Source organism: Vitis vinifera, chromosome 19 (genome assembly GCF_030704535.1).
Source record: "Vitis vinifera cultivar Pinot Noir 40024 chromosome 19, ASM3070453v1".
Classification (NCBI taxonomy): domain Eukaryota; kingdom Viridiplantae; phylum Streptophyta; class Magnoliopsida; order Vitales; family Vitaceae; genus Vitis; species Vitis vinifera.
This window is the reverse complement of record NC_081823.1, coordinates 6,064,194-6,087,233: the sequence shown is the minus strand read 5'-3', so window position 1 is coordinate 6,087,233 and position 23,040 is coordinate 6,064,194. Positions and strand designations below refer to the sequence as shown.

General features: G+C 35.9%; 3 protein-coding genes across 3 annotated transcripts; all 3 read right to left on the bottom strand.

Annotated features, from left to right (window-relative positions):
- Positions 1-2,441: 2,441 nt before the first annotated feature.
- LOC132252569 (homeobox-leucine zipper protein HDG2-like) lies at positions 2,442-5,635 on the bottom strand. Its single transcript, XM_059735641.1, has 6 exons — positions 5,420-5,635; positions 5,141-5,309; positions 4,739-5,007; positions 3,799-3,894; positions 3,292-3,673; positions 2,442-2,709 (listed from the first exon to the last, which is right to left on the bottom strand). Exons 1-5 carry the CDS (start codon positions 5,618-5,620, stop codon positions 3,323-3,325), a joined length of 1,086 nt encoding a protein of 361 aa, XP_059591624.1. The 5' UTR covers positions 5,621-5,635; the 3' UTR covers positions 2,442-2,709; positions 3,292-3,322.
- Positions 5,636-5,738: 103 nt separating this feature from the next.
- On the bottom strand, positions 5,739-8,002 carry LOC132253476 (homeobox-leucine zipper protein ROC2-like). Its single transcript, XM_059735640.1, has 4 exons — positions 7,463-8,002; positions 7,273-7,348; positions 6,349-6,882; positions 5,739-6,255 (listed from the first exon to the last, which is right to left on the bottom strand). Exons 1-4 carry the CDS (start codon positions 7,627-7,629, stop codon positions 6,100-6,102), a joined length of 933 nt encoding a protein of 310 aa, XP_059591623.1. The 5' UTR covers positions 7,630-8,002; the 3' UTR covers positions 5,739-6,099.
- Positions 8,003-11,511: 3,509 nt separating this feature from the next.
- Positions 11,512-22,703, bottom strand: LOC104877581 (homeobox-leucine zipper protein HDG2). The gene is made up of 11 exons (XM_002278935.5): positions 22,438-22,703; positions 22,024-22,232; positions 21,831-21,897; positions 20,900-21,421; positions 20,703-20,804; positions 19,978-20,178; positions 19,726-19,894; positions 19,341-19,609; positions 12,471-12,566; positions 11,978-12,374; positions 11,512-11,694 (listed from the first exon to the last, which is right to left on the bottom strand). Exons 2-10 carry the CDS (start codon positions 22,224-22,226, stop codon positions 12,024-12,026), a joined length of 1,980 nt encoding a protein of 659 aa, XP_002278971.2. The 5' UTR covers positions 22,227-22,232; positions 22,438-22,703; the 3' UTR covers positions 11,512-11,694; positions 11,978-12,023.
- Between the last annotated feature and the right edge of the window lie 337 nt (positions 22,704-23,040).

The following is a 23,040-nucleotide window of genomic DNA, read 5'->3' as shown; positions in this document are numbered from 1 at the left end:
AGCAATGGATTGTGATAGAGGTCAACCAACCAGAACGGATGAGGTTTGAAGCAAAATGCAGTTAAGTTCACCTGAAATTTTGGAACTCAAAACCTGGCAATAAAACATACCCTAAATTTGCAATAAATCTTGAAGCACTTCCCAACATTATTTTAAGGCATGGTACACATGATTTTGCAGCTCAAGAAGTAAAAAATCCAACAGTTCAAATGGTTTGCAAATCAAAGCTAAAAGAAGAAAAATTTGTCATTTGAAACCAAAATTAGCATAAAGGGATGGTGAGTTTAAAATTGAACAACTAAGTTTGATGGTTTTTAGTTGTTTAAAACTGAAAGGAATGCAAGGATATTTTTGGTAGAGGCTTACTTTGAATTTTTGTACCTATTTGAACAAGAAAGTTGAAACACCTATTTCCAAACTCGAATACATGGAAAATCAGCATAGGCAATGGGTGAGTTTGAAATGGGTTGGAATTTTGAATTCACCCATTCAATTTTGAGCTGATTTAGTTTTGGTACTTATAAGTTCGAAATTGATTTCAAACTCACTCTAATTTTGAACTCAACTACTAATGATTGAGTTTTGAGCTCCAAAACACATTGAAATGAGCTCTAAGTGCCTCCATCTAATTCAAAAAGTATGATACTCATTAATTAATATTTTGAGTCTTGTAGGTTGTTTATGACTTTTCTTTGGAATAAGTGGCCAATGGAAGTGTGCCACATGTTAAGTTATTGAATTTACTATATAAACTTTCTTAGTCCCAAGTTTTGAAGAGATGGAATGAAGGAAGAGAGATTGATCTCTCCTCTAAAAATTCTTCAATAAAGTTTTAGGTTTTCCTTTATTTTCTATTATTTTCCATTCTATTTTCTTGGCAATCATACATGGGTTGTGAGGACCACTATGTTTAGCTAGTTTTATGTGATCCAAAGAAAGAAACAAGGGAGATGGAGAAACCATATGAGGAATGTGTGGAGGGACACCAAATTCTAAATCTAAACTCTAATTTTTCTTTTTCATTATGATTGAAGGTATTATCTGCATAGTTCCTCTCTATTAAGGGATGATCAATGCTTAACTTGGTTCTAACGATGCTTAATCGCCTCTTGATCATTGGTTAACTCGTTTTGATTGATCATACATGAGATTGAGATAAAACTTAATGATTAATGTAGGGCTTGAATGTCAAAACGAGAAATAAAGATTAGGGATGATTCAAAATATTTTTGAGATCCAAATTAAATTTTACAAGTTAGAATTCTAAACTTAAATTGATCTTAAGATTTAGTTTAATCTTAAGATACAATTTAATCTTCGATAGACTCTTTGATCCCTAAAGTAGCAAAAATATCACGTTCTCTCAATGGATTCAAAATCAAACTTGTGATCTTTGTAGATGGTTTCTTTTATTTTATTTTCATTTTGTTTAATTTTGTCAAACATTTTACCATCCATATTTTACTTTTATTTATTTCAAATTTAGGTTTCATTAACTTTACCAAATAATTAGTCATTTTAATCTAAAAACAAACAAATACATTAGAGTTGATCCTAAAGGACAACAACCTGAAATACTATAAAGTTGCAAAAACTTTATCTCTAATTATTTTTGTGAAGATTATCATGTATTAGACTTTAATATTTTAATTACAACAAAGATTTTTTATCAACAACCCTAAGCACTACCACATGGCTTTTCCTCAAAGTTGGTTCCTCACTCATAGATGCCTCTCAATCTATAATCTTCTTGGTGGTCTCCAGTACGTATTTGTCACTCACTTAGCTGGATGTTGCTTATGCTATTAAAAAAACTAGCTCAATTCATGCATTCACCCACTCAAAATCATTAGACAAGTGCCAAGTGCTTGCTTTGTTATCTCAATCATACCATGATTCATGGTCTTTTCCTACGGTGCTCTCAACCACTTTGTCTTATACTTACTCCGATGTTGACTAGATGGGCAATTGTGACGATTTCACCTACATCTCAACCTACGTTCTTTTCCTTGGTGGAATTTTTTATTTTAGTCTGTTCTAAGAAGTAAAGAATGGTTGCTTTTCTATGGTTGGAGAGCTCTCTTGTGTGGTTTAATTTAACTTCTTCTTGAGTTGCATATTTCTCTTAGTCAACCTCCTTGCCTCCTTTGTGATAATTCTGGTGCCACATGTCTATGTGCCAACCCGATCTTTCATTCTTGGATGACGCACATTAATTGTTTTTGGCTATCATTTTGTTCAAGAAAAAGTTACCAATAGTTCACTTCAAGTTGCTCATGTTTCCATGTATAATTAGATCATTGACATCCTCATCAAAGTACTATGACTTGTCATTCATGCATCTTTCTTTCTATCTCTATAGAAGTCACACAAAAATCTTAGGAATGTTCCCAGGTATGCAACAGCTTGGAAATAGCATGAAAGCAGCTGAAAAAGAAGAAGAAGATCGCCTGTAATTAAGAAAAACCCGCAGAGAAGAAGCCCCAATTCTTTATAATATTTCATTGGAAACTCCAGGTAGCTAGGTTCCATGTACAAAATACACAATATTGCACTTGAAAAAACTATATATACATGCAAAGAAGATACATACAACCAGGAGAAAATGACTTCAAGTAACAACATAGCTTTACAGTTTTCCATAAGTTCCTTCATGTTCTTCCCTTTTCCCTTTCTCATTTGATTTCCTCCTCACTAATGCTACAACATCTGCAAGTGGAAAATTGATGATATTGAACTATAGTTAAGAAAACATCTATACTATTGTGTAGTGTATCTCTATACTATAAGTAGAAGATAGAAAATCACTTGGCCCTTAAGAACATGAAGAAGTCGAGAATAGCAACAGAACTTAGAGTATGTTTGGGAGTGATTTTAGAAAGCGTTTTTAACATTTCTAACATTTGAATGATAAAAAATTTTTAAGTATTAAAAATATTAAAAACGCTTTCTAAAATCACTACCAAACGAGCTCTTAATTTCCCATAATAAAACTGAGTCATTTCAAATACTTGATTAAACATTTAACAAACTCAACAATATTTTTCTGTTCAACTAGAACCCTAGTTTGTACTGAAAATTTTCTGACATTCTATGCTTGAAGTGCCCAAGATCTATGTGCATTCTCTACAAACAAACTGAATAGGTTGGAAATTTGAGAAACTAAAGCAAAATATTTTCAACAAAACCCTAGCAGCCCTAACCTAAAAGCCCTAAAGAACTTTAGATGATCCCCATATATTGCAAGCCATATTACTTATAAATGTTAAAAGAAGTTTAGTGAGGACTTACAAATTTAACTTTCTAAACTCAATCTCCCATATCATCTGCCCATGTTATCTGGATCAACAGTCCCAGCTGTGATAGATTTGGCAGTCTCTGTGATGAGCTTATACATGGTACCCACTGAATGTGAAGGGAAATGCATAGGCGATGCTGTACCATCCAAGATTTGAAACACTATCGTCACCAGACTTCCTTCATCTCCAGTTGGCCCATCAGGCGAGATAGAAAACCCTGAGGGCATGACAGGCACATTGTCCGGGTCTCCTCCATTTAAGGTCATACTGAAGGAAGAAGCTTCAACAGGGGTAAATGTTACATAAGAGCTATCAGAAGTTGTGAAGCTCTCTTGAAGAAGGGTCTTAATAGTCCTATCTGGATCTTCTGCAGACTGCATATTTATCCATCAAGCCATGAATTTTGTTAAACTGTGAGACAATGGAAAAGAAAGAGAGAAAGGAAAGAAACTCCAGATTTTAAAATGAGTAAGCAAAAGCATATATATCTGCAACTCACCTTCACTTCCAGGACAGACACACGATTTCCTGGAACACAACCATTTGAGATGGATCTCGTTTGTTGGACAATATGCCCATGTGTAAGAATGTCCCACTGTAAATCAAGAAGCTGGTTATGATAAGTAACAATATCTCATGGAAAACGTGCCATTTTTCAAACATATGTAAAGGAAAAAACATCAATATATGCTGTGGTAATTAAAACAAATTTAAAGTATTCAAGCCACTCAAATCCAACAGTGTCTGTGTGTATATATATATGGTAGACATTCAATCACATCTACACATCTTGTTTAAGTTGGTTTTTTGTTTTTTCTTTTCAGATGAGAATGTAATCAACTCTTAAACTAGAAAACCACAAGGAAATAATTGTCTTCCTGCCTTTTGGTATCACATGCCAAACCAGCCAACTCTATAAGCAGTGAAATTGATTTTGTAAAGAAAGGTGAAAGTTATAAAATCGTAAATATCAAGGATAGCATCCTACATTAGCATATCATCATTCATGAAGAGTTGAGATATGGATATAGACCAAGGTGCATATATCAAAATTAACAAAAGCTAAAAGCCTAAAACTAGTCAGTTTCTGCAAACAAAATGAAAATATGTGTTGTGTTGTCTTGAGAGCAAACCACTATTTAATTCCAAGCTTAAAAGGTTATCGATCGGTTCTATTGGGTGAATGTTTTTGCTATAAACATGTTAAAGCATTAAAACATAAATATCCTCGCAAAAAGTTCCATACATTTTCTTCTGTACATTAGATGTGATTGATCGGTTCATTCTTACCGAAATGTCAATAAGTCATTCCATACTAGGAACTTGAGTTTTCACATCCATGACACTGATCTATATAGAGTCTACCAGCTATAACACCTTCCTTGTTCTCAATATTGATAAAAGGAACTTTGAAAGCTTGTCCATCAAACCTTACATACCTTGTTTCTACTATTCTCATCCTGAAGGAAATCAAAAATCCTCCTTGATGAGGCAGGAATCCGGATGGTTGTAGCCATGACTAATGCCGGACCAGGACGCCTTCCTTCTTTGTCTTTTACAAACCTTATTATGGCCTCAATGTTTTCAGCACCACTCAATGGTACTGTCATCCATTGGTTCTTTCTTGAGGCACTCAGATTTCTCCAAAAGCTTCTCATCATTCTGTCAGCAAGGGTCAACAGGTTCTCTTCCCCAGTAGGGACTAATTCTGTGAAGAAACAGCTTGAACAGTTAATTAACAATCGATCAATTGAAAATTAGAGGATTAATATTTGATGCAGGAGATTAGGTTTCAGATTTACAAATTTAGTACTGCAACCAAAAATATGTAATGTGCTTACGTTGCGGCCTACGATCATTCCTAACCATTATATATGTTAGGCGTTCATGTTGCCTAACTAAAGTGCTAAGCCATTGTTTAGCACCGTATGCGTGTCCTGATGTCACAAAGTGTTGGCAAACTTCTGGAACTGAACTATTGTCCACTTCTGAATGCTCGACCCATATCACCTAAGGATACAGATAACAATTATATATATTACAGCCTATGTTATTGTGATGAAGCAAAAAGCACAGATAGTTAAGATTTCATGTTTAATTTAGGTCACATATCTATTCACCTTGCAGAGTCGACTTTGAAATTGTTCGATCAGGCAGCCTGATGGCCTTCTTTGATATCTGATTAGTGGATTAGGAAACAAACTTTCTAAGGAAACATCGACTACTCCCCATACGTTATTGCTTAAGCATCTACTGTATCTTGCCAAATAGCATTCTCTATTTGGAACAAGAGGTGAAGGAGCATGAAATTCTACTGCCATCTGGAAAGTTATTAAATTGAGAAATTCTTATTATAACAGATGTCAAATGGAACATACAAAGCAATCAAAATTCAATGCATGAGTGACTGAGAAAGATCAATGTTCACCAATGCGGTTCAAGAGTCATTCCAAAAGATTATATTTAGTATTCGTCATAAACATGATACAATCTATATAACCACATGCATATGATGCCTTATAAAAACTCTACAAAATCATGATAACAATTATGCATGTGAAAACTCATGAATTGTCTCATAATATGATAAACAAAGGTAGATGCGGTCGAGCTTAATGAGTATTACTAAATCCAATCCTCACAAACTTCTTATGTCAATAAGAACTTATGTTTCAATCAATGCTAATAAAAACTATACTGAAGTTTGGGAATGCGAGACATGAATGCATCCCTCGCCTAGTAGAAAGTATGCAACACTGCCTGGGTGGGTTTTGGTTAAACTACCATTTTGATATACACACTAATCAAGTACTTCATATAAAATGGGATGAAGTTCAGATGACATTTGTATTACCACTTGCAAAGCTCCATTGTAGTCCCCCTGTGCTTGTGTTGATAGAACTCCAAGTACCTTGGATTTTGAGACAATGTTGGAGAACACAGGAGAGTATTGATCCTGATATATAAAACAAGGAAAACAAGACTTTGTTAACCTCAATATAAGCAAATGATGAAATCTTCTATTGTTGATTGAGAGGGGAAAGCCTACATTATTCATCAGCAATTCAACAATGTGGACTGGATCTGCAAGAAGAAACCTAGTTTCTCGGGAAGCTTCGGTCTGAAGGGGCTGTGTATGTATTTCAACATTAGGTAAAGCTGGAATATGTGTAGGGCAGCTCAAGTTTGGTGGCTGTACAGGTTGTTGCATCCCAATCTTTCTTATTACCATCTCAAGTGTTGCATCAACCTGTCCAAATTGTTTTGTGTACTCCATATGGCTTAGAACTTTACCATCTATGCTGGCCTGCCATAAGGGCTGTTTCTCGGTCGCCATTTTTGTTAATTCCTTCATTGCTTCAATGGCAAGGCCCAAGATTTTGAGCTTGTATGCCTCAATACCAACTGAAACTGAGATAAGGAGGTTTCTTTCCCTCTCAGAGTCCATTCCCACTCCCGTCCGAGACCAAAAATGTTTAATCTCAGTTTCTTGTGGAGGTTGAGAAGTTTGGAGATCAGTAAGTGAAGAGGAAGAGGCCATAGGGTTTCCTTCATCCCTACCACTATCCGAGGGATTGTCAATCTGCAGTAGGGAAGATATATAAATAAAGTTATAATTGTAATCAAAATGAAAGAATCAATTGGCATTCACAACTTCTCAAAAGGAGTAAGAAAACTCCATCTCATCCCAATCAACAATTTCAAAACATACATGTTTGTAAAGTCTCTTGGAAACCCTAACAAGAAAATGAGCAAAATTTTTGTACTGTTTGAGTGAGTTTTACAAGATTTCTTTTATACATCTTCAAATGAGTTTGCTGGTTCTAGGGTTTATATATCCTGAGTGTCATGATCAGACCTCAGTCTCATGGATCCTTACATTGAAGAGGGATTTTTGCTTAAGAATCAAGCAATGCTTAGTTAACAAGCAACCCATCTATTATGCTACTATCTACCCAGTAGCCCTTTTTACCTCTCTTTGCACATCTGGCTGAACTCCTAAACCTCCCCCAAACTCCTCCCTGCGAGTGGGAAATTCTTCAATGAAACTGAAAAAACAAACGAAAAACCCTAAAACATTTAGAAACAAAATATACTATCAAAAACAACTAAAAAAATTTTAAAAATAAAATCCGTGTCCCTGATCAGACTAAAAACCCCACTTTTTCATCTCTTCGAGTTCACGTTGAATCTCTTCATGCCGATCATTTCTGGAGTTTTCTATGATTTCAATTATGGTCATGTCCCGATACTCATCATTACCGTCTTTCTCCTTAGCATTACTTCCACTAGGTTCAAGCCCACCTACCATTTTGAACTGCACCCCCATCAACTCATGTTAGATCACAATTGTTTTCACTTCTGCACTAAAATTATAGAAATGAACTTGGAGAAATGAAAATTAATGATATGATTAAAACCGAAAATCGAAAAACGGAATACAAAATGGGAAATACACAAAGATGGATCAAAGAAATGTAAATGTCGAAATCTGAACAGACATGTATGATGGCTAACAATGAGTAGAACAAATCCTATCTCTCTGATCACTCTCTTCCTTTCTTCTCTCTTTGCAGCTTTGCTTGTATCGACAGGGATTGTATTCGCAAGATGGGAAATGAGTGCAGTGGCATTTTATGTAATGGGCAGGTGGAAAAGTTGATAAGTATAGTTGCCAGGTGAAGAGTAGACTTGGGGCCTACGTAGCAACCTGACTGTTCCACTTGTCTCACCATGATTGGCCTCTGTTACCTCGACATATCTCTGCGATATCACTGTGTTATTACTTGAAGGAGACCTGCTCATGACTCACTGGTTCTTACCTTCAGAGAGGGGCTGTAGTATAAGGGTGATAATATTAGCCAAGGTGGAATGGAATTTTTGTGAAATTGAAGCGAATCCGAGCCACAAGTGATGAAGAATTGTTGAATTGTTCTTATGAGAATGGGTAAAAATGTGCTATTTGATGAGAAATTATTTGGTGGAATTGAAACTATCTAAATGGACTTCTATAATTTAATCTTTTATGATAATTCACCACCTAGTGTGTTGACTAAATGTTGAATTATTTATTTGTCTAAATTTTAAAATAATGAAATGGAATTTAATTATTATGGTTTATTGTCTTAAAAGACACCATCCATAATTAGTTTGTCTACAATTATTGAAAATTTCTATTTTTCTTATTCAAAACCATTAAAAAAACTCAAATTCTTAATTGATACATATATATATATATATATATATATATATATATATATATATATATTTTAAATTAAGAATATTTAATATAATATTTTCTATATTGATGTGTATTGTAATATTAAATTTTCTTACAAAATAAAGAAAGTTATTAGAAACATCTTTATAAATATTTTAGATCATAAAAAAAATGTTATGAAATAGATATATGCTTTTGAAGACTATATATGATAGATAAAGATCTGAGGGCGGGAGAACAATAAACACTCAATGGAGTGAGAACTCGTAATTTGGGGTGTAGATAGAATAAATGAGAAAACAAAGTTATTTTAGGACTCAATATTTATATCATGTTTTTATCCCCTCTATAATATTTTCTTTAGTATATAGAATGATTTTTTTCATCCATGGATTTATGTATGGTTGATCAAATCACATTTAAAATATTGTGTACTTTTGTGTATGGATTATTTTATATTTATGTTCTTAATTATATTAGCACATTGGCACAAAAGCTTCACTTTATACAACAAATGGTATTAGAGCCAAGATTGATATTTCTGAATGAGTGAAAGAAAACATAGCACATAAAAACATTACAAAAGAAGTTTTAGTTGAAGTATAGTAAATTGTTTTCTCATTAGAATGTGATATGAGAAGTATAGTTTTGTAATCTGGAATAATTAAAGTTTCTCCTATACACTTATTACATCTTGAAAGTTAGGAAGGTGTAAGGTATGCAATGGTTTTCCTAACTAGTTAATTGAAAGTCGCCTTAGTTATGTTTGGTTTTCTCACATTTCACTTTAGTCCTTGAAGTTTATAACCATTTTGGTGAATAATAAGAATGTCTTGGGAACCCATTGTGACATATTCCTTAGAGGTAAGAATGAAATATGAAAGGAACTAAAGAAGCAAAGTTGCGCGAAAGCTAGTGGCATAGGCTTGTATATTCTGACTGATTCGGAGTTTAAGGTTGATTTTAGGGTTTAAAGATTTCCAAGTGAGCTCAAACAATTTTTTTTTTTTTTAAATTCTACATTCATTAAAGATCAATCTTACTAATTTTCAAAAGATTTGGACATTTTTTGCTTAGCCGAAAAGTTTGGGAAAGATTGATGAAAAAAAAAAAAAAAAAAGTGTTGAAAGAGCCAATGTAGCATTCTTCCAAAAATGATTTTCCCATGTCGTATTGCCATTCTAGGTTGAAGATGAGCTAGACATAGCTAAAAATGGAGCTATGAGGGCACCACCTTATTCCTTAATGTCATTTCTCACCCCCTCACCCCCTCCCCCCTTGTTGTCATTTCATGTACGTTGGAACTCCAAATAGAACAAGCTCACCATTTTTTTTTCCAAGCTCTTGATCATCGGATCTCCGGCCTTGTTGGTATACCATTTAAGGTAACATAGGAGCACCAATATAAAGCCATTATGCAAATGATGAAAAGGCTTCTTAGAGGAGAGCCTTAGGGCTACTAGCTTGGGAGGTTTTCTAATGTTATGTTCATTTTAGTAATTTTGTGATGTGCTAAACTCATTGATCTTGATTCTATTTTATTGTAGCTATTGTTAAGCTTTTGTTTTATACAATTTTGTTGAATATTGAGTTTTTAATGACTACTTTAAAACAAAGTATATTATTAGGGACAGATCCAAAAATAATGTTTTTGTGGCAAAAGAAGACTTTCCTAGCAAAAACTTTCATCTTATAATTGTCTGATCTATAATTGTGTCCCCTTATATTTTTTTTAGACATTAAATTATATTAGCCAAGAAAACATATCTATGACAGAAAAAATAGTGACCAAAACTATTTGTCAACAAGTTTTTTATTTTATTTTTTTGCCACCAAATCAAAAGTTTCATTGGAATTTTTTTTTTTTCCTTGTACATTAGGCATGGTTATATTGTCATAGGAGCTCTCATCAGTGAGAACTCTTTATTATGACATAAAGGACTAAGACATATCTCCATAGAGAGAATCAAAAGGTTAGTAAATGGTAAAGTTTAAAAACTTAGTTTTAGTAGTAGTAGGATGTTTATAGATCATATCAATGGTAATTAAGCAAACCAACAAGTCCCTAAAGGCGCCAAGAACTTGTACTCCTTGCCTAAATAATCAAACACATTTTTATCTCATTTATTGATAATCATACAAGGTTTAAACGTCTCCACATTTGATAAGGCTGAACATCAAATAGTTTCAAGTCTTATATAATTGGATGTAGAGAAATGAAACGGCAAAAAAATGGAGATCGTAAGATAAAACAAAGGTGAACAGGCTACAGAAGGAACACAAAAAATGATACATACCAATTCCATTTGCAAAGTCCTTGAACAAGAAGTATGGTTAAACATGTACAACATTTGACACTCTAAAACAAAATAATGTTGTCAAAAAAGGTATCAAAGTCTAATAAGCATGGTGAGAAACATGATTAATACTTCTAGTCTTTCTTTATATTTAGGAAATAAAGCCTTGAAAATAATAATGTATGACATAATTAAGGTTATATCTAAGGCTATTTCAAAATAACCTTTTGAATAATGGAAGCGGATATTGGAAACCAATTTGAAGAGTCTATTTTTGATAGTGTTTTGCTTTTAGCTTCGGTTAGAAGTAGAAGTTAACTAAAGTAAAAAATCATCATTTTGAAGGGATAATATTGACATTATAAGCATAAAATAATGGTTTATATGAGAAGTATAATATTTTCTAGACTTCTATCTAAGTTCTTTTTAGGTCAAAAGATTTTTAAGACAATTATCAGACAAATTATGGTTTTATTGAGCTTAAAGAAGGGTTTCCTGTTTCTCAAAAGTTAGTTCATATAGAGTCTAAACCATTTTTACATAGGGGAATATTGTTTTGTGAATGTGAGGCAAGTTTTTCATTGGTTATATATGTTGTAAACTTGTAAAGGCAAGAAGAAACTTCCTTTTGAAAATTGAGTTGTTGAAGTATGCCCTCTATTTGTCTCTGGTCCTAACCATGGCTGGAGGTAAGTTTTTTATGCTAACTTAATGTATAGAATTTTATTTAAAATTAGCATCAAATAGTTCTACAACAAGAAGATACAAATAAAGCATGACAAAGGATATTAATACAAAGGTACTAGAATTGAGGTGTTTCCACAAATTTTCTCCACTGATATTCTTTCCTATCGCCTTTTCCTTCTTACTGCTACATCTAAAAGAAAAAATCAGAACGATTCTTCAGTCAGTTGTCATGGAAGATTTGATGATTTTCAACTTTAATGCATGTTAATACGGTTAGAAAATAACTAATGTTTTCCGCTATCTTATTCTCTGATTCAGGACTGTGGTTTGGAAAGAAAAAAAAAACCAGAAACTAAGACTTGCAGTCCATGTTGCATCAAACCTTAACCTGGAAACCTTAAACAAAACCAGAAATTTTCTATACATTTCACGACTTATAACCCATAAGGGAGAAACATTTGAATAGAACTTACCAAAGTTAGTCATACAACAGCGACTTCTAAAATTGATCTCCTCATATCATGTTCCCAAGTTTGATGGACTAAACATTGCGGCCTTGATGCACTCAGCAGTCTCTGTTACGAGTTTAAAAATAGTCGCTACTGATTCAGGAGGGATATATGTAGCAGACGAGGAATTATCCAAGATCTGAAATGCCATTGTCACAAGACTTCCGCTCCCTCCATCCCTCGTTGGCCCATCAGGAAGAATAGAAAACCCCGAGGGCAAGATGGGCACATGATCCGGGCTGCCTCCATTTAGGATCATATCCAGGGTACAAGCTTCAACAGGTGCAAAAGTTACATAAGAGCTTGTAAAAGTAGTATAGCTCTCTTGAAGAAGTATTACAACGATCTGGTCCTCTGGAGACTGGAAATGGATCAGGCAGTTATTAAGCTAGCTATTAGACAGATGGGGATAGACATCAGATTTCAAAATGAATGAAGAGAAGGCACTGCAACTCACCTTCACTTCCAATATAGAAACTCGGTTTCCATGATCACAACCATTATCAATGTGTCCAGTTTCTTTAACAACATGTCCACAAGTAAGAATATCCCACTGTAGATCAATATACTTGCTATGATCAGTGACAAGATCTCTTTGAAAACATGCTATATACATTCAATTCATATATAAGAGAAAAGCCGCTATATATGCTATGGTAATTAAAACAAGTCTAAAGTACAAGTTCAAGCCGCTCAAAGCTATCAGTTCTACATTTGTAAGAATGTGAATGAACTCTACAAATCTTGTTAAAGTTCGGGACATTCTTTTAGATAAGAATGTAAGTCAACTAGTAAAATAAAAAACCAAAGGGAAGCAAAGTTTAGTCCCTGCCCTTTGAATCACATGCTAAGCTACAACACTATATGCAAGTGAAACTGAGTTCTAAAAATATATATATAGATGTTGGTGAAATTGAAATTCTCAAAAAGAAAAGAAAAAAAAAAGGATTGATTAAAGTAAACAGAACTGAAAAATAAGGATGTCATGCTCTTAATTAGAATGACTTCCCAGATTGCATACTATCATTCATAATAACGTATTAACTAAGATGCATGCATAAGTCAGAATGAGTAAGAAGTAGGAAAAATGACGAATGTGTCAGCCAGATGAAAGTAACCAATCAGTTCTCTCTCATGAATAAATATTTACCAGCAACATGTTAAAGGATTTATTAGGAGAGAGCCGGCCAATGTCAACCAGAAATCAAGAGCACTCAATGGTCAATTCTTAAGTTTAAGAATAATATAAGTATACCTTGTATAGTTCATGTATCTTTTGGAAAGTCATGTGTATATTTGAAGGTTGTAATTAATGTATACCAACAATGATACTTTTGACCATTCATTCATTTACCTCTTTATGGTATCAGAACCATTCTAGCTCCCACAAGTTTCTTTTTTTCTTCTCTTTCATCCTACGTTTCACCATGGTTGATGCAAGCTCAACCATACCATCCCACCTCCCCCTATCTACCAACACTCTCATTGCCATCAACGCAGTTAGCCAACCTCCACTCAAGCTTACTCCCACTAACTATTATTCATGGAAAACCTAGTTTGACGCACTGCTCTTTGGATATGACTTACTTGGCTACATTGACGGAACCAAGCCATGTCCATCCTCAAAAATCATAATCAATGGCAAACAAATCTCAAATTTGGACTATATTTTTTGGACAAGACAAGACAAACTTCTTCTTCTAAGAATCATCGGTTCCCTTAGCCACAAAGTTGTCCCTGTGGTTCACTCATGCAAAACCTCCGTTAAAGCATGGCATCGTCTTGCAAAGCTCTATGCCAATCCCTCATCATCCAGAACCATAGGCTTAGCAAAGCAACTCACTCTTCTCAACCGTGGCTCTCAACCAGTAATCGATTATCTTGCCACAATCCGTGACATTGTTGATGAACCAAATCTTCTTGGGGTACCCATTCCAAACCAATACCTCATCACTCACACACTCAATGGTGTTGATCCTGAATTCAAAGAAATCGTCGTTGTTGTACAAGCATGGGATACTATGATTACCTTTGATGAGTTGCATGACAAATTAGTGGAATATGAAGCCTTCCTCAAGCGGGAAGAGCTCTGTTCCACTGGAAATCTTGGTATCATTACTGTTAACAATGCTCAATTTTCATCTTCTAATAGTGAAAAAAAACCCTAGCAAAAAATATTTCCCCAATAGGAAGGACAACAAGGCCAACGCCCTTCTCATTTCAGGAATCAACACCTTAGCAAGAACACCACTGTGATATGCCAAATTTGTGAGAGAAAAGGTCATACTGTTTGCTAGTGTTACACTGCTAAGAAATTGTTTCTTTCATTCACGCCTATTACCAATCCAGCTATCACCACCAACAATTCCTCAACTAATTGGCTCTTGGATACTGGACAACCATTCAAAGGCCTGGATGGCATCGTCATTAGTGATGATAGAGGTTTGAATATCACTCATATTAGAAAGATAACTCTCTCAAATCCATCTTACTCATTCTTTCTCCATTGTTTTGTGTGTCCCAACCATGAAACAAAACCTAATTTCTATCTCACAATTTTGCCAATCAAATAATGCTTCCATTGAGTTTAACCCCTCGTCTTTTGTGTGAAGGATCTAGTCACAAGGGCACTCATTGCTCGAGGATGGAGCAAGAATAATGTTTATGAGTGGTCAACTAGAGATGCTTCCACTATTGGAATAAAACGAGCTTGCATGGGTGTTAAAGCCTTTCTTAACAACTGGCATGATAGACTTGGTCACCCATCTTCTAAAATTTTACACCAAATTGTCTCTCAAAATAATCTTTCAATTTCCTCCATTTTGTCTCAGTCATCTCATGATTCTTGTTACTATAATAAAAGTCATAAATTACCCTTTGACGAATCTAATTTGTAGAGTCATTTTTCATTTGATCTTCATAGATGTATGAGGACCTTCCCCTATTCACTCTATTGATGGATTTTCTTATTATGTCCTTTTTGTTCATCATGTCACCAAATATTCATGGTTCTTCCCCTTATTGCATAAATTTGAAAATTTTTCACTATTTCCAAAGTTCAAGAAAATTGTTGAAATTTTTTTTAAATCTTCTATTAGTACCCTTTACTCTTATGGTGGTAAAGAAAGGCTTAACATCTGTGTTCTCAAATCATGAGATTCAACATCTTATCTTCCCCCTACACACATCTCAACATATCACCTCTATTGAACGTTGTCACATACATATTGTTGAAACTGGACTCACTTTCTTCTATCGAGCATCCTTGCTCTTATCCCTTTGGTCTTTGTTGCCTACTATGGAAACTACAACCTCGATTCCTAATTTATCTCAACAACCAGCCTCTTCAATTAGTTGTCCCACCCCTCCAATTGTGTCTATCTCCCTTATTCCTCGCATCAAGGAGACTACAACCTCCATTCCTAATTTATCTCAACAAACAGCCCCTTCCATGAGTTGTCCTACCCCTTGAGTCGTGTTTGCCTCCCATACTTCACATGATCATTATCGAACTACCACCCTTTCCATTTTGTCCATCAATCTACCCCATCCTTACTTTACCACATCAACCTATCCACCCCATATTTTTATTCCATGAAACTCTCCAATCCTCACCGCAAACCTTGCACTCCTCGCTCCACCTTCCATTCACGTCTCAAGTCCTTTGTGCCTCCATACAGCAAGTTATTCCCCTTGTGGTTGAACTCTCTTTGAAACTGCCCACTCATAGCACATTACCAAGCTCCATCTTCAATAAGGAAACTCCACCAATCCTCCTCTCTTTATCACACATCATGTTCCTCATGTCTCTTTTTTGTGGTTGACCTCTCTTTCACATCGAATACCAATGAAGCACTCCCAAACTCCATCACCAACCCCATTCCCTACCATCCCATGCAAACTTGATCCAAAAATAACATCCTCAAACCACAAAAAAAAAAAAAAAAAAAAAAAAACCCCTTAGCACCACCAAGTATCCCATGCCTTTAGGTTTTGAACCCACTATCATAATCCAAGCCTTAACACAAAAAGAATGGAGAGATTCTATGAATGAAGAACTTCAAGTGCTTGCCTCAAGTGCTACGTGGGAGTTGGTTCCTTGCGAACCTCAACAAAATTAGTTGGCTACAAGTAGGTCTTCTGGATCAAGCATAATCCTAATAGCAGCATAGCTCAATACAAGGCTCACCTCATAGCTAAGGGATTTCACTAGTTATGCAACCTCGACTATCATGAGATATTGAGTTTTGTGTTCAAACAAACAACTATTCAAACTGTTCTCTCTTACTCTCTCTCTTATGAATGGAAAATGCATCAATTAGATGTCAACAATGCATTCCTCCACAAGCATCTCCATGAAGAAGTTTTTATGTCCCAGCCACTAGGATTCATTGATCAATCTTAACCCCATCATGTCTGTCATTTGCACAAATCTATCTACAGCTTGAAGCAAGCCGAGCTTGGTTCACTGAGCTTAAGACTTTTATTCTATCTTTAGGCTTTCAAGCTTTCAAGCCTCTCGCTCTAATTCTTCTCTGTTTATTCATTCTCACAACTTTATCCTTATTTATTTTTTAGTCTATGTGAATGACTTGCTAATTATAAAGAACTCTCTATCATTCATTCGCCATGTCATTACAGCTCTCTCTAATCGATTCTCCATTGAAGGCCTTGGATTTTTTTTTCATTTTTTCCTGAGTAAGGAGGTTATTCCATCACCAAATGGATTTTTCTTCTCTCAATAAAAACATGTTCACAAGCTCTTTGCAAGATTTCATATGGAGGGTATTATCACACTACTCAGTTGTATTACTCGACTTATTTAAAATGATGGATCTCCACCAGTTGATGTCTCCCAATATCACAATCTCATTGGTAATATGCAATACCTTTCCATATCCAAACCTAATATGGCTTATTGTCACAAATTGTTTGTTTGGTGTCCGTGACCGTAGTGAAGGTGCTAATCAAGAATGGTATTATGTTGACTAGTGTGAGTTGAATGTAATGGGAATTGCTCCAGGAAAAAGGTGTGTGTGTGATATTGGAATACTTCTTCAGAGTTCAAGCAGGCCGACTTGGTTAAGTTTGGGGAGCTTGTCGCTAGTCAAGGACTTGACAATGAAAAGGAGCTTGGTCATCTCCTACACAAACTAGTCAAGAGGTGGAGTCATTTCCCTAATGAGTCCATGGTAGGACGAAACCAATCACCAAAGTGGCATTGAAATGCATGGCATGCAGGTTGAGCCCCTTTGATTTTTGCCCATGGGGTTGCCGCACGAGCTATGTCGCTACATTGGAACTCTAAGCCCGTGAAAAGTGGTGTCAGAGCAAGGCAGGAGGTTGAGCATGGTGGTGTTCCCTTCTAACAATATGTGGCCGATGAGTTATCTATCCTGATGGCAATACTAGTAGTCTATGAAGCCTAACGTTACAACGGTGCGAGGGTGGGTACTGTGGCGTGAATTAAAGTTGCACTTATGAGGACTCGTAAGGGAGTATGGGTGCCTCCAAATCGTGAGGTGTCCCTAACTGTCTAGTAATACGCGTGGGTGTCGCCTACTAAAGGTGAAAATTGGTGTCTAGGTGCACACTTCCAAGGTGTTACCGGGTAAACACGACAAGTGATGTCGGGTCCAAGGTGTGGACGTCCCCTTTGGCCCAGTGGGTTTCAATAGTGGACCTTTGGTGATTAATGGCTTGTGGAGGGCGGCAGCATTCGAGGGCATCAATTTGGGTAAGACATGAAGCCTTGCATGAGGCGTGCAAGAGATTAGGTGGGGGAGAATGTCACAAACTATTTGTTTGATGTTTGTGACCGTAGCGAAAGTGTTGATCAAGAATAGTAAGTTGATTGGTTTGAGCTTAATGTAATGAGAATTGCTCCAGGGAAAAGGCGTGTATGTGATGTTGGAATGTTTCTTCATATTTCAAGCAGGCCGACCTAGTTAAGTTTGGGGAGCTTGTCGCTAGTCAAGGACTTGACAATGAAGAGGAGCTTGGCCATCCTCTACACAAACTGGTCGGGAGCTAGATTCGTTCCCTTGATGAGTCCATAGCAGGATGAAACCAATCAGCATAATGGCATTGAAATGCATGACATGCAAGTTGAGCCCCTTTGATATTTGCCCATGGGATCGTTGCACGGGTCGTGCTACTATGTTGGAACTCTAGGCTCGTGACATTATGCTATAAATAAATTGGCTCAATACATGCATGTACCAACTCAAACTCACTGTATTGCCTCCAAATGTCTCTTGCGGTACCTCAAACATACCTTAGACTATGGTCTCCTACTCCGTCACTCAAATTCATTACAATTAATTGCCTACTAGGATGTCGATTGGGCAGGCAATCGGGATGACTACACTTTCATCTCAGTGTATGTACTCTTTCTAGGAGAAAACCCAATCTCTTAGTGCTCTAAAAAGCAACAAATTATAGTTTCCCGCTCATTTACTAAAGTTAAATATCGCTCTATAACCTCGGCAATGGTTGAAATAGATTGCGTCACTAATCTTCTTCTTGAGTTATGAATTCTCATTCCCAAGCCACCCCATTTACTTTGCAACAACATTGGTGCTACATCTCTATGTGCAAATACTGTCCTCCATTCAAAAATGAAGCATATTGTTCTTAAATACCATTCTATGCAGGAAAAGGTAGCTACAGGCTCCCTTCAAGTTGCTCATGTGTCAACCCACAATCAATTTGCTAATATACTCACCAAACCCCTTCCTAGGTCTCATTTTACATTCTTTAATTCGGCCCAAGATTGATGCCTCTAATGGAAGCACCATTTGCAGGGGCATATTAGGAGAGAGCCAATCTCAACTACAAATCAAGAGCACTCGATGGTCAATTCTTAAGTTTAGGAGTAATATGCGCATACCTTGTACAGTTTATCTTTTGGAAAGTTGTGTGTATATTTAATGGTTGTAATGTATACCAACAACAATACTTTTGATCATTCATTCATTTACCTCTTTAGCATCAAAGGAAAATTATCCTTGCTGAAAATGTATGCATGTTATTTACAAGATTACTAACAGTGCTTAAGAGATATTCCTAATACTAACAATAGAATGGTAATCAATATTGTTTCCTTCTCTATGCTGGCAATTAATCCTTTCATTATCAATACTTGTATGTAAATACATCATTCCACACTTGGAACTCTAGTTATCACAGCCAGTGTGTATTGATCTATATAGTGCTTACCTGGTTTAGCACCTTCCTGTCCCTAATATTGACAATAAAAGAAATATGGAGGCTAGCTAGGATCCCATGAATCAATAACGGAAAACGCTATCACATCAAAACTTACCCTATTTCGTGTATGCACATCATGGAGGAAATCAAAAACCCTCCTTGGTGATGCAGGAACCCACACAGATGTTGCAATAACTATCGCTGTACCAGGAGGTCGTCCTTCTTCATCTTCACCACTTCTGATCATGGCCCGAACATTTTCAGCTCCCTTTAGTGGTACTGGCCTCCATGTGTTTTCTGATGAATCACTGAGATTAGCCCAAAATTTTCTCATCATTCGCTCAGCAAGGCACAACACATTCTCTCTTCCAGGAGAAACCATTTCTGTGAAGAAATAAAGGTCGAATACGTAACCAACACAGTAGTTAATCAATTTGAAAGTAAGACTATATATCAATGCAGGATATTTAGGTTTCAGATTTATGATATGATAAGCCTACCACCAGGTTTTGGATCACTCCTAGCCATTATATGTCCAAGGCGTTCACACTGTCTAACTAAATTTCCAAGCCAATGCTTTGCACCATATGCATGGCCGGAGGTAACCAGGGCCTGAAACATTTCGGGAACTGAACTATCATCTGCTTCCGAGTGCTCAACCCAGATGATCTGAGGATACAGAAGACTCAGAAACATATGATTGAGGTGAACTGAAAGGGCGTTCATGTTTAATTTGTCACATATCCACTGACCTTGGTGACTCCATTTGGCAATTGTTGAGCGAGGCAGCCTGATGACCTTCGTCGATACCTTATTAGCGGATTAGGAAATAAACTTTCCAAGGAAACATCTACCACCCCCCATATCCCAGTGGCCAGCTGCTTACTGTGTCTTGCAAGATGACACTCTCTCGTTGGAAGGAGTGGTGAAGGGGCGTTAAATTCTACCGCCATCTAGAAAATCATTTAAGATGAGAATATTTTTAGGAACCAATCCTTGTAACAGTGATTGCATTGATATGAACAAGGGAATCAAAATTCAATGCATGAATGATCAAGAAAGTTAAAGAAAGAAAAAGGGATTCCAGGGCATACAGCTGATTTGAAGTAATCAGCTGTATGATACTGTTCATAAACACAATGCAATAGAGAAACTTTAAGAATTCATATAAGAGTTATGCATCTGAAAACTAATGAACTGTGTCATATGATGATGAAGAAAAGGTCAATAATCAGTAGTGTTATAGTAATATTTACAAGCTTCTCATGCTTCAGTTAGTGCCAATCAAAATCATGCCAAGTTAAGGAATATGAGACATACAAATTGATAGACCAAAAATAATTACTAATGAACATGATTTAAACACAAGCCCCAATTTTTAGTCATGCCTGGGTTGGTTGTGATTAAACTAACACTTCAATATATACACTCAAAACAAATATAAAATGAGAGGAAGTTTAGATTTAATTTCGATTACCACTTGCAGAGCTCCATCATAGTTCCCTGGGGTATCTGTTGACAGGTTGCCCAGTATTGTGGCTCTTGAGACAATACTAGAAAATACAGTTGAGTACTGATTCTGATATTGAAAACAAGGAAAGCAAACATTATTCCTCAATGCCAGACAGCATAACAATAAAATCTTCGATTATTAATTGAGAGAGAAAAACTGACCATATCCATGAGCAGTTCAACTATGTGGACTGGATCCACAGGGAGAAACTGAGTATGTCTTGAAGCTTCAGTATAAAGAGTTATCCTTGATTCTTCAGGCAATGCTGAAATGTGTCTTGGGCTGCCCAAGTTTGGAGACAATAGAGTTTCTTCGGTCTTTCTCATTATTTTCTCCGCAGTTTTATCAATCTCCCCAAATTGCTTTGTGTATTCTATATGATTTAGAACTTCCCCATCTATACAGTCTCGCCATAGAGGCTGTTTCTCCTTGGCCATTTTTAGTAGTTCTTTCAATGCTGCAGAACTGAGGTCTACAATTTTTTGCTTGTTTTCCTCAGTTCCAACAGAAACCGACACAAGGAGATCACTCGCTCGGTCTAACTCCATTCTAGCTCCTGAAAGCGACCCAAAATCCTCAATCTCAGTATCTAATATTGAATGTTGGACTATTTGGGGAGGAAGTGGAGGAGAAGAGGACATAGGGTCTTCTTCATCTCTACCACTTCCTGAGAAACTGTCAATCTGCACTTGGGAAGATAAAAATAAAATCACAATTATAACCAAAATCAAAAAATCAACATTACTTCTCAAAAGAAAATTCCATCCCCATCTTAATCAAAAAGTACTAAAAGAAAATAATTTTCAAGAATGCAAAATCATTAAGAGAAAGCATAAAAGATGTACACTTGGTTAATAATGAATGTGGTTAACTAGAGCTTTATGAAAACCTTGATAAGAAATGAGCTGAGTTTTATCAAATTTCTTTGTACTTCTTCAAATTGGCTGGCAGGTTTCTAGGATTTTTCTATCAAGTTCCACTATTCTTCCATTGGACATGGATCTTGTATGAGATACCCATCCAAATGCTTATTTGTCACAATTTTACAAACAACCCATATATAATGCTGTTTACATCAGTAACCCTATTTACCTCTCTTGCCTGAAACCCTAAATCTCCTTCAGGCTCCACCCTCTTAGTGGGAACATCTTCAACAAAACTGACAAAACAAATAAAAGCCCTAACACCTTTAGAATCAAAATGTATGATCAAAACACCCCAAAAAAATTAATTAACTAAATAAATAAACAAAATGCATGTCCATTATTAGATTCAAAAACCCTACTTTTTCATCTCCTTGAGTTCACGATCAATCTCTTCATACCGAAGACTTGAGTTCATTTCCAAGATCTCCCTTATGGTCATGTTCAAGTCATCATCACTACCCTTCTCCTTCGTTTCCAAGATCTCCCTTATTGTCATGTTCAAGTCATCATCTCTATTGTTCTCCTCGCCATTGCTTCCACTTGCCTCAAGCCCACCTTCCATTTTGAACTGCATTACATCATTAACTCATGTTAGATCACAATGTCCTTCAAATCCATACTCCAATTGCAGAGAACCAGCTTGGAGAAAACACAAATTGTTGGTTTGATCAAAACCCAAAAAAAATTAAAAGAAAAATGGAACGGCAAATGGGAAATACACAAGATCAATCAAAGAAATGAGAACATATATAAACGTTGAAATCTGCACTTACATGTATGATAACTAGTGATCAATTAGTAGAACAAATTATAGGGAAAATCACACTCTTTCTTCTCTTGCCCTTGCGGCTTCGGTTTTATCGAGAAGGATCGTGTTTGGGAAATGGGAAATGGAAAACGTGAGTGCAGTGACACTACATATATAACGGGCAGGTGGAAGAGAGAAGCAGCTGCCAGGTGAACGGTGTTCTCGAAGCCTACGTAGCAATCTGACACTCCTAATTGTCTCACTGTGGTTGGCTTCTGCTACGTTAATATCCATACAAAATATCACAGTGTTACTAGTTCAGAGAGAATCACTCACTGGTTCTTACGTTAAGAATGGGGGCTGCTGTCGTATAAGGATGATAATATATAACAAGGGGGCATGAATTTTTGTGAAAAAAATGGAGTGAATTTGAGCCACAAGCAATGAGCCGGTGAATTGCTGTGGTGGATGAGAAATTATTTGATTGAATTCAGAATATCTAAATGGATTTTTATGGTTTAATTATTTGATTGCATCTGGATATTCCATTATCAATTTAGTTTGAATTTAAATATATGAATATATATCTAAATGGATAAATTTATTAGTTTTATATTTTAAATCACAC

What these genes read in the sequence shown, in the direction of transcription:
- LOC104877581 (XM_002278935.5), bottom strand. Translation starts at nt 22,226, where the DNA reads ATGGAAGGTGGGCTTGAGGCAAGTGGAAGCAATGGCGAGGAGAACAAT. An exon ending in GAACTCAAGGAGATGAAAAA is followed by an intron (nt 21,898 to 22,023) that starts GTAGGGTTTTTG and finishes TTGTTTTGTCAG; the next exon opens with TTTTGTTGAAGATGTTCCCA. An exon ending in ATGTGCATACACGAAATAGG is followed by an intron (nt 12,567 to 19,340) that starts GTAAGTTTTGAT and finishes ATTGATCTACAG; the next exon opens with TGGGATATTCTTACTTGTGG.
- LOC132253476 (XM_059735640.1), bottom strand. Translation starts at nt 7,629, where the DNA reads ATGGGGGTGCAGTTCAAAATGGTAGGTGGGCTTGAACCTAGTGGAAGT. An exon ending in GAACTCGAAGAGATGAAAAA is followed by an intron (nt 7,349 to 7,462) that starts GTGGGGTTTTTA and finishes TTGTTTTTTCAG; the next exon opens with TTTCATTGAAGAATTTCCCA. An exon ending in TTGAATTGCTGATGAATAAT is followed by an intron (nt 6,256 to 6,348) that starts GTAGGCTTTCCC and finishes TTTATATATCAG; the next exon opens with GATCAATACTCTCCTGTGTT.
- LOC132252569 (XM_059735641.1), bottom strand. Translation starts at nt 5,620, where the DNA reads ATGGCAGTAGAATTTCATGCTCCTTCACCTCTTGTTCCAAATAGAGAA. An exon ending in TTCAAAGTCGACTCTGCAAG is followed by an intron (nt 5,310 to 5,419) that starts GTGAATAGATAT and finishes CTGTATCCTTAG; the next exon opens with GTGATATGGGTCGAGCATTC. An exon ending in ATGAGAATAGTAGAAACAAG is followed by an intron (nt 3,895 to 4,738) that starts GTATGTAAGGTT and finishes CTTGATTTACAG; the next exon opens with TGGGACATTCTTACACATGG.